An 11,175-nucleotide genomic window follows, 5' to 3' on the forward strand; every position below is an offset into this window, starting at 1 on the left:
AGTTCGAGATACACGAATGAATTTAGGAGGGAGGCTCTCCCTCGTCGGCTACACTGACTTGATTTTTAACCGAGCGTGAAGTATTTGAACACCTATATACTAAAGTACTGTACCTGTTTAACTGTACACCATAGAAATGATCTCAATTACAAAATATATTATCTATGTACATATTAACCCCCTCACCCACTTAGTCGTATTTTATTCATCAGTACAAAGAGTTGCCACAAAGACAAATTGTGAGCAATTTACACCTAACATTTTTTTTTTCTTTTTTCTTTTTTTATTTTATGGTTAACGATCGTTTTTAATCCGCCAGTGTCTTCAGAGGCTGCACTGTAGGGAAAAGCCCTTGTCTTTTCAGTTTAGAGGATTTGGTTGTCTCCAAGGTCATGTCCAACATAATGATTCGTCAATTTTGTAAATATCTCATCGATTATGAAGGGGATTTCTACATTAGTTTATCGCCTGCTTCTGTTTATCACCAAGCATAATACCATGAGTTTTTTTTTTATATTTTCTATTTTATGTTTTGTACATTGACACTATAGCTGTAGTTTCCCCATTTCCAGAAGTTTTTTCACCCATAACATTTTTAGAGTTTTTTTTTTTCACCATTATCTCTATAAAAACTCTCATTTCCCCTTTCTCAGACAAGGATTTTTTGCCAATACCACAAAAACTCATTTTACCCTTTTTCAAGAGTTTCTTTTTTTTATTTTGCCAATTCCACCAAACAATACTTCTTTTATCACCTTTTCAGGCAAGGTTTTTCCACAATACTACAAAAATCTCCTATTTAACGTTTTTTCTGAGTTTTTTTTTTTTTCCAGTAACACTTACTAATGTTTATTTTCCCTTTTCAAACAGGTTTTTTTTAAACAAAAAAGCAACACAAATCCATATCTCCCTTTTTTCAGAGTTTTTTTTTTTTTCACCAGCAGCACAAAAAAAGGCATTTACCCTTTTTTCAGCGATTTTGTCACAAATACCACAAAAAAAACTCCATTTTACATTTACCAAGAATTGTTTTCCTACAAAACCAGTTAACAACAACGGCCCCTATTCCCCCTTTCCAGACAAAGTTTGTATTCCCACTAAATGTAAAAGACAGCCAAGCGGGCGGTTTTAGGAAGATACCATTGTCACTCACTCTCGGGTCACGAAGGGTCACGTGGACATTCCCTTGAACCAACTGGTCAAGCGAAGCAACAAGACACAGGCGGATATGACACTCGCTGAGGAGGCCTTACACGTATCTGTCGAATTATTCGGCACTGTGGCTGGGGGCGCCGTGTTGGTCCCTCGCTGCATCGCTGCTGGGTGCTCGCCTGAACAAACAAAAACAAAAAATGAATAAGTAAATGAATAAACAGAAAATGAAGAAATTAATGTGTATAATCTTTGGTTCCCTTCAGGAAATATGTGTGGTTACTGGAGGCTGAAAAGTGATGCTATTAGATAGAATGAGATATTGACGTTATTTAATAACTAATTCATGGAATTAAATCTATGGTGAGTACTGGATTTCGAGCAAAGCTTTTCTGTATAGGTTTATATGTATATATATATATATATATATATATATATATATATATATATATATATATATACTATATATGTGTGTGTGTGTGTGTGTGTGTGTGTGTGTATGTATGTATTTACACTTACATATACATACACACACACACACACACATATATATATATATATATATATATATATATATATATATATATATATATAGATATAGATATATATATATATATATATATATATATATATATATATATATATATATATATATATATATATATGCATATACATACATTCTTACCATTCCCCATTCTCAGGGAGTAGCATTCCATGACATCATGGCTAATCATCTGTTCTACTTAAAGCATGGAATTATTCACCATTACTATGCCACTCGTTCAGAGCTAATATCCTCACTCACCGATCAGAACATGAAGCATGACGGATGCTGGGTTCAAGGATGCTGGGGCGCAGGTATAGTTGCCAGAGTCCTTTAAGGATACCATAGGAATTGTTAAGGATCCTATGGAGGTGTCTGGGTGAACACGGCTCACTGTTAGTAGACGTCCCGTGTTTCCGCTGATGACGCGTCTCTCGTCCTGTTTTGGGGTAGACGAATTGCTGATGAAATCACATAAAAATGTAAACATGGTTAAAAGTTAGATTAGCATTCTGTATTATTCCTATATGAAGACCAGCTCTGTAGGAGGGTAAAATCACAAATAAATGCGAAACGGTTAACATAGGATACTATATTATTTTCAAAATGACATGCCCTGCTGGGCGGCAGTGCCATCTGTGTGCCTCACGCCCTGTACTGTAGGCATTACTTCATAATTCTTTGCAGCGTCCTTTCCGTATGCCCCTAACTGCAACCTCTTTCATTCCTATTACTGTACCTCGGTTCATATAATCGTTCTTCCATTTTACTTTGATCAACTCTCTCCTATAGCAGATTCACATCACCCGTGCATTTGATTTCTAGGCCAGTCCCTTACAACATTCCTGATTGGCTGTTGATAAGCCAATCACAGGGCTGGAAACTCTCAATCTCTCTCGAGACTTCACATAGGTAGGATGCGTGTTCTACCTCTCCTGAGGGATACTTTTGAAAGACGTATCCCTCAGGAGATGTGGAACATAGATCCTACCTATGCTAACTATCTCGAGAGACTGAGAGTTTCCAGCCCTGGGATTGGCTAATCAGGAGCGTCGTAAAGGGCCGACCTAGACATCAAATGCACGGTTGATGTGAATCTACTATAGTAGTTGTTTCATATCGCGACCCACTTTCTTTCGTGGACCTCTATTATTACCTTCGTTTTCCCTCCGACGGTTTCTAGCTTAATTCTCGGCTTTTGGAACTGAAAAGTTTTTCTCCTGTTGCACCTTTAAAACATTTTATTCTCAATTTCCCTTCCAACGCTCCTTGACCTCGTCGTAGGTCCTAACGCTTGGCATTTTGGCCTGAATCCCATTGTCTAATTCCTATGAGGACTGGAAGAGGAAAGCCATTTGAATCCTACCTAAAATGATAGACTGGAAAACCTAAATGGGACCCTCTTTCAGAGAGCACTCTGGAATCTGTCCGATTCCGCTTGCACCCATAGTTAATTGTGGATTTGTCTCTCTACATCAAGACTCATACTATGAATATTTATTTTAATTATCAAAGGTTTGCTAAACATCACCTACAGACAACAGAGGCAAAGCACTAGGCACTGCAATTACCCATAATGCTCTTCAGCCAAGAGACCAGTCACACACCAGCGGGAGGTGGCATGGTTCCTTTTTGCATCATCACAAAACATGAAAATGGGCCAGTCCAGTTCTACTTGTCCAACTAAATATGATAAAACGTTTTCTTTAGGCTCTCTTGCACAAAACAACAAACTTGGGTGTCTACAGTTTATTTTGCCCATACATTATATGTGTAACTGACATGGCTTCTCCATTGGTCACTTTGATACAGAAAATAAGACAGACAGAAACTCACGTGGTACCAGAAGATGTAGTTTGGCTCCTCCAGAGCATCTGTGATGACACACTTAATGGTGACAGTTGAACCGCTGTTCACATAGACGTCTGACTCCCCCGCGATCGAAACCTGTGGGGCTGTTTGTGGGATTATTATTATTATTATTATTATTATTATTATTATTATTATTATTATTCAGAAGGTGAACCCTATTCATAAGGAACAATCCTACCAAAGGGGCCATTGATTTGAAATACAAGCTTCCAAAGAATATAATGTTCATTAGGAAGAAGTTAGAGGATGTGAAGGGAAAAGTTTATTATTATTATTATTATTATTATTATTATTATTATTATTATTATTATTATTATTATTATTATTATCATTATTATTATTATTATTATTATTATTATTATTATTATTATTATTATTATTATTATTATTATTATTCAGAAGATGAACCCTATTCATATGGAACAATCCCACCAAAGGGGCTATTGATTTGAAATACAAGCTTCCAAAGAATATGGTGTTCATTAGGGAGAAGTTTTGCGTTTTAGAATTGTCATGCAATGTCAGAATTAGTTTTTCTGAGGGTTCCTGTGCGCATAACATGACCATTATCTTAAAGTAACATTAGTATGGCCTACTTGAATATTCATAAATGCCGACACATATCTTTTTAACTTCTAAGGAAGGTGTGAACTTAGGTCACCTTTATTGTTAATAAACCTGTATTTTTTTTTCACCTCTCGTTGATTATCCAATGTTCTCATTCAAATTAATGAATTTCTAGATGATGTTTAAATTTTATTGTAGCTTGAACTACCTAACAAATAAGTTTACAAAATATATTGTCACTCCAGATAGTTTTTTCTAATTTTCGAAGATATAAGTTCTGGGACAACAACTGCCCCAGCAATTTGAATTTCGGCTTTCGAAATTAAGATATTTTTGAAAATTAGATATAGATTTTTTTTAGTTGCTTGAAGAAGAAGAAGAAGAAGAAGGAGAAGAAGACGAGGAAAATAATAAAGCAAGAGGAACAAGATCAAGAAGAAGAAGAAGAAGAAGAAGAAGAAGAAGAAGAAGAAGAAGAAGAAGAAGAAGTGACAGATTAACAACAATAAACAATAGCTTACTTATGACGGAAAGCTGCACGAAGTGACTCATCTTGGGCTCTGTAGACACCTGACACTCGTACTTGCCAGCGTCCCTGAGTTGCACGAACCTCACCTGGAGGGTCCAGGTCTGCGTGGAGGCATCGTACCAGGCGTTGAACCTCTCGTCGGCGATGAAGGTGTACCTGTCCACCGTCAGGATGTGAGAGTCTCGGTTCCTTATCCACGAGACCTGGAAGAAGAAGAAAGGATATTATTATTATTATTAATATTCAGAAGATGAACCCTATTCATATGGAATAAGCCCACCCAGGGGCCACTGACTTGAGAATCAAGTTTCCAAAGAATATGATGGTGCGCGTTAGAAAGAATTAACAGAAATTAATGAGGAATACAGAAAGAAATCAGTTTCCCAGACATAAACAGAAAGCAAAGACCTCGAGACATGACTGAGAGCAAAGACTGTGGATAGTAGAGAGAATCTTGAAAGAAAGACTATAGGAATATTTTTAGTCTTAAACAGAAAGCAAAGGCCTCAGGTAAATGGCTGACAGCAAAGTCTATGAACAGGTGAGAGAATCTTGGAAGAGAGAAAGACTATTAGGAAAGTTTCACAGACTCAAACAGAAAGAAAAGATCTCATGCAAAGGATTGACAGCAAAGGCTAGGGATAAGAGAGAGAATCTTGGAAGAAGGAAAGACCATTGGCATGTTACCCATACTTAAAAAGAAAGCAAATACCTCAAGCAAAATGATTGATAGCAAAGACTACAGACATGAGAGGGAATCTTGAAAGAAAGAAAGACCATTAGGGATGATTCCCTGACTTAGAAAGAAAGCCAAAGACCTCAAGTGAAATGATTGATAGCAAAGGCTACAGACATGAGAGGGAAACTTGAAAGACTTATACAAGAGGAACGTCAATTGGTAAACAAAAAGAAGTAGTACTTACAGACTTATTCCCAAGGTTCTTGATCCTGCAGGGGAGGAAGGCGTTTGCTCCCAACTGAGCAGTGACGTTCGTAGGGGACGTCGGGTGGAAGTGGGGTCCCGGGAAGGCCCTCCTCTTGTCCCTGGCTCCTTCTCCTCCTCCTCCTCCAAAGGCCCTTGGGAATGGGAACTCCTCCTCGACTGGAAAGCAAGGAGAGAAACAAATAGAGTTTCATAAGAGTGATGTCATTGGATATATTTTTTTTTCTTTTTAACCGTACTTAAGGAGGTGGAGCTGGGAGTGGCCTCCTTTGCTTTTGCTTGGACTTGATTGCATTCCTTAGACGATTCTCTCTCTCTCTCTCTCTCTCTCTCTCTCTCTCTCTCTCTCTCTCTCTCTCTCTCTCTCTCTCTCTCTCTTTCCGGATCTTTTGTTATTCGGCAATAAGCATACCCAGTGGAATTAAATATTCACAGCGACCAGTGGTGCTCTCTCTCTCTCTCTCTCTCTCTCTCTCTCTCTCTCTCTCTCTCTCTCTCTCTCTCTCTCTCTCTCTCTCTCTCGATCTTTTGCTACTGAACAGTAAGTACACCTAGTGGGATTGAATCTTCAAAACAACCCTGTGTGGTTTCCAATACTTTTTATGCGTCTTATCTATTGAACTTTTGACAAATCTAATTTCAACTTTTCTTTTACTAATACAAAGAAAACACATTCATACTCGAACAAGATCTGTAAAACTACTTTAATTTTGAACTCTAATTTTTTTAACATTCTCATTTCAACAACTTTTCTTTCGCTGGTACGAAGAAAATAAATTTATATTCGCAAAAGATCTTAAACACTACTTTCATTTTAAAAAAAATTAGTCACTGAATTGGATTTTCAGACATTCTAATTTCATCTTTTCTTTTAATGGTACAAAGTAAAATATTTTTTAGTATTCGGAAAATAACTAAAAATCTACTTCATCTCAAAAAATGGTAATTGTTGTTACTGACTATTTTCAGCTTCTCTTTCACTGATGCACAAAACAGAACACATTTGATATTCTAACAAGAACTAGAAAAAACTACTTTCAATTAACAAAAAAAAAACAGGTTGTCACTGATCCGACACACACACATGCCTGCTTTTGCCAACCAATGCCATGCATGTCAGAGAGAGAGAGAGAGAGAGAGAGAGAGAGAGAGAGAGGGGGGGGGAGGGGGGGGATGGGGGAGAGGCTTACAAATTTAGGAGGAATTTCCAATACGCCCTTTCCCTCAGTTACAAAACTTCGCCTTTTCTGTTGAGGTCTTGATCGACCTCCAATACCTGCTCTAAAGGATTCTAATAATGAAGAGAACCTGTAATGGGGATGGGAGGAGAGAGAGAGAGAGAGAGAGAGAGAGAGAGAGGGTGGGGGGGGGGGGGGGGGGGGGGGGGGGGGGGGGTGGGGGAGTCAGTTGGGAGAGGTTGCTAGAGAACATGCAATTACCGGAGAGTTCAATTTCACTCTCCATCTATTTTTTTCTTAACCTGATTTATTTTCCCAGGAAAGAGTGCAAGAGTGAAAAGAAATTATCTAAGTCGTTTCAATTTTCCTCTATACTTCATTTTTTTTGGGGGGGTGGAGGTGGGTGGTGGGGTAGGGGGATCTTTTCACTCTCTCAAAAGAGGATATCTGTCCTTGCTCAGTTTCTCTCCAGATGTCAATATCTGTTAAGATACCTGTAGGATTTTCTTGCTGACAATTAAGATATCTGTAGCATAAGTGTAAGTTTGGAATAAACTCTCTCTCTCTCTCTCTCTCTCTCTCTCTCTCTCTCTCTCTCTCTCTCTCTCTCTCTCTCTCAGCAAATAAAAACGAAATAGCACGTTCGCTCACGTAAGTAGATACAAACTTCATCCATTAGCTAGGAAGTAATTTAAGTAATTGGCATTCATAAGGTTCCTCTATCTCTTTTTCTCACGCACATATACTCCCCACTCTCTCTCTCTCTCCTCTCTCTCCTCTCTCTCTCTCTCTCTCTCTCTCTCTCTCTTCCCTGCACGAATACATACATATGAGAATTATGACCCGTAATGAAGTAACTTCTGAAAGTCTCTCTCTCCTCTCTCTCTCTCTCTCTCTCTCTTACCTGTAATCACCGGAGCCTTCGCGTTCGTAGCCGTGACCAAGAGTGCCAGTAGAAACACCAGCACTAGTTTGGACCAGGCCTTCGGTCGCATCTTCTTGGGAAGCCCTCCGAGGGGGTGGGCGGGTCGTTGGTGTGGGGGTGGGGTTGAGGGGGGGGGAGAGTGAGCGAGGGCGTGGGCGGCGTCCTAACCCCCCACTACCGGTACCGGGTTCATCATGATGTCGTGTGGGTGCGAGCGTGGATCTTCTCACAAGGATCCTTTCTTCGATGCCATGGGCTCCAGATGAATTGGTGGTGGAAGAGAGACTCTCTCTCTCTCTCCTCTTCTTCTCTCTCTCTCTCTCTCTCTCTCTCTCTCTCTCTCTTTTCCTTTATGTCACTTTTGGGTCACCTTAAGGTGTCCTCGGCTAATTCCAGTTGGAGGAACACCACTTATTTTCACTTCCTTGCTTTTTTTAATTTTTTGTTTTTACTATTTTCCTAGTTATATCGTTATTTTTTTTTCGTTTCCAATTGTTAGCGAATTTACCTTTATTCTTGTCTATTTTATTTATTTTACAGTTTCTTATTGCTTTCTTATTACACTTCTTGTCTATTTATTTTTTTCTACACTTTCGCTTACATGAAAATCAAGCAAGAATATTTCCACTCTTTATCTATCTTTCCCGCAAGTCCATCATTATCCCTTTCATTCTCTTTCGTATGTCGTTTCTCCTTTGTTTCTCTTATTCTTATTCTGCACTAATTATTGTGTTCTTTTCCACGCGAGTTAATGTCAACGTATATTCTATTTTTCATTCAGTGATGGTAATGCAAATACCATTATGGTTCGCTGTGAAGTTCTGTTTTCATTTTTCACACCTGGAAAAGCACAGGGTCATAATAAAAAAAGGTGAAAATAATTACTGGATGAAGACAAAAGAAAGGAAAACAATCGTACATCAGTTTTATAGATTAAACCTTTTATTCAAATTTTCGAATCAATGTATAAAAATGGACAACAGCATTCAATGAAGTAAAAAAAAAAGGAAAACTTTTGAGAGGAAATAAAACATGCATTTTTAGATAAAATCTTTTCACATTTTTGAATTATCTGTCAGAGAAAAAAAAAACATTAAATATAAAACTAGAAAGGTTTAATAACTGAATTTGCATACGGAGTTCAAACAGATGCAGTGGAGAGTGAACAGTTAATTTTTCATTACATTTATCGAGGAAAAATGAATATTAGCTTTCGTATAATTACGTTGCAGAAGAAGGTATGATAAACTATGGAAATCACCAGATTGCTACGATATTTACAATGACATAAATAGGTTGTATTAATATGCAAAATTACTATTATCATTCAGAAGATGAACCTTATTCATAATTAACTAGACAGCCACTGGGACCATTGACTTGAATTTTAAGCTTCCAAAGAATATTATGGTGTTCATTAGATGGAAGGCAGTAAAAGATAAAAACATATAGATACAATTCATTTATATAATTTTGGATTTTTTTTCATCACATAATCTTTTAATGGTTTTCATATTTTCTAATTTTGTTTTCATGAACAAGAAAAAAATTTGGGAAGATTTTTTCAAATAGATAGATAATATCTCTCTCTCTCTCTCTCTCTCTCTCTCTCTCTCTCTCTCTCTCTCTCTCTCCCTTTCGCTTTATTAAGGTGTGAACTAACCGAAGGAGAGAGAGAGAGAGAGAGAGAGAGAGAGAGAGAGAGAATCTAAGGGCACATAGCAGGCGACGTTCATGAGAGAGAGAGAGAGAGAGAGAGAGAGAGAGAGAGAGAAGAATCTAAAAATCTAAGGGCACATACCATAAGACCCACAGGAGAAAGAGAGAGAGAGAGAGAGAGAGAAGAGAACGAAAGAAGAGAGGGACGGAAAGCTTTGGGGAATACCTAAGAAACCTTCAGCACCAGACCAATTGTTCCATTAAGAGAGAGAGAGAGAGAGAGAGATAGAGAGAATCTAAGGGCACGCACCATAAGACCTTCAGGGGTAAAAGGGCAAATGAGGAGCAGGAGAAGAGACCCTTGGCATTTCCCGAGAGGCTGAAGAGCCAGAGAGATTGAAGGGGCCAAGGCAACTGGTTCCTTTGTCTTCCTCGGGGCGGGAGGAAGAAGAAGAAAAAGAAGAAGAAGAATGGACTGAAGGGCACCGGAGAAGGAGGACTCTGAATGGCCCTCAGTGAGGTAAGAGGTACTGGACCTCTGCTCTATGTATTCGTCGGGCCAGGCTGTAGAGGGAGCTCGTTTTCTCTAGCCCTCTTGATTCCCGTTTTCTATGAGCATTTTTTGGTGCTCAAGGATGGGTGATGGTGAATTGGTGCTTTTAAATTCTTAAGTTCTAGGTGTTATTCTACTTGCAAAAGGAAATTGGAATTCTGGCTCTAATTATAAAATCTCCTTGAGTAAACAGTCTTCACGATTTCATATTATTATTATTATTATTATCATTATTATTATTATTATTATTATTATTATTATTATTATTATTATTATTATTCAGAAGCTGAGCCCTCTTCGTGTGGGAACGTTGAGTTAAAATTCAAACTCCCGAAGAATATGATGTACATTGAGTTCATTAGAAAGAATTAACAGAGGGTAATGGGAAAGACGGAAAGAATAGATCACCTATTAAAACAGGTAAAAATAACTGAATTAGCAAAATAATAAATAACCAGAAAAAGATATAAATAAATGGTTAAATTACAGGGAGAATTGTCTTAGGGTAGTACGTACGCATCGTATTTTCTCCAGTTGGTCGACATCCTCAGGGGATGCAAATTATTCAGAATGATTTAAATTGCTCAGAAGGTTTCGCGACTTTGAACAAGCAGACCCTTTAGCTGAATGATTACACAGAGAAGCTCGGACATTTATGTTACTGTTACACTTTTTAAGTAAAACAAATGAAAAAAAATGCGCCCAAGTTTCTTGGTGGTGGTGGACTGTCCTATATCGTTAAAAGACGCATGCATATGGCTAACTTTAACCTTAAATAAAATAAACACTCCTCAGGTTAGAGGACTGCAATTTGGTATGTTTGATGAATGGGAGATGGAAGATCAACATGACAATTTGCAGCCCTCTAGCATCAGTAGTTTTCAAGATCTGAGGGTGGACAGAAAAAGTGCGGACGCACAGACAAATAGCCATGTCATTAGTTTTCTTTTACAGAAAACCAACAAGAATCACTACTCTTTACCAGTTGACAATTGACACACTATAACACCTGGACTTTTTGTTTTTAACTGCGGAAGACAAAAGGAAACATGTCACATACGATCTAATTGTCATATGTAAGTTGATTAATTTGTTATTGCATTTTTTTCATTATTGATAAGTGATCTCTTCTTTTTGTATTTCCCATTACCTTCAGTCACTTCTCTCTAATGAACACAATTTTCTTTGGAAGCTTGAGGTTCAAGTCAATGGCCCCTGTGGTGGGGTTGTTGCATATGAATAGGGTTCATCTT

At 38.0% G+C, this 11,175-nt stretch overlaps 1 protein-coding gene across 4 annotated transcripts in view; it reads right to left on the bottom strand.

Moving 5' to 3' along the window:
• Positions 1 to 516: 516 nt before the first annotated feature.
• The window catches only part of LOC135195680 (hemicentin-1-like), a 35,014-nt gene continuing 24,355 nt past the window's right edge, over positions 517 to 11,175 (bottom strand). For all 4 annotated transcript variants that reach the window (XM_064222069.1, XM_064222070.1, XM_064222071.1 and 1 more), the window contains exons 2-7: positions 7,690 to 8,550; positions 5,588 to 5,766; positions 4,657 to 4,867; positions 3,533 to 3,651; positions 1,958 to 2,135; positions 517 to 1,331 (exon numbers count right to left, since the gene is read on the bottom strand). In XM_064222069.1, the coding sequence (XP_064078139.1) occupies positions 1,171 to 1,331; positions 1,958 to 2,135; positions 3,533 to 3,651; positions 4,657 to 4,867; positions 5,588 to 5,766; positions 7,690 to 7,780 (939 nt within the window). In that variant the 5' untranslated portion in view covers positions 7,781 to 8,550 and the 3' untranslated portion in view covers positions 517 to 1,170. The remainder of the gene's footprint in view (positions 1,332 to 1,957; positions 2,136 to 3,532; positions 3,652 to 4,656; positions 4,868 to 5,587; positions 5,767 to 7,689; positions 8,551 to 11,175) is intronic.

The sequence above is a fragment of the Macrobrachium nipponense genome, chromosome 16, assembly GCF_015104395.2.
Source record: "Macrobrachium nipponense isolate FS-2020 chromosome 16, ASM1510439v2, whole genome shotgun sequence".
NCBI classification, from domain to species: Eukaryota; Metazoa; Arthropoda; class Malacostraca; order Decapoda; family Palaemonidae; genus Macrobrachium; species Macrobrachium nipponense.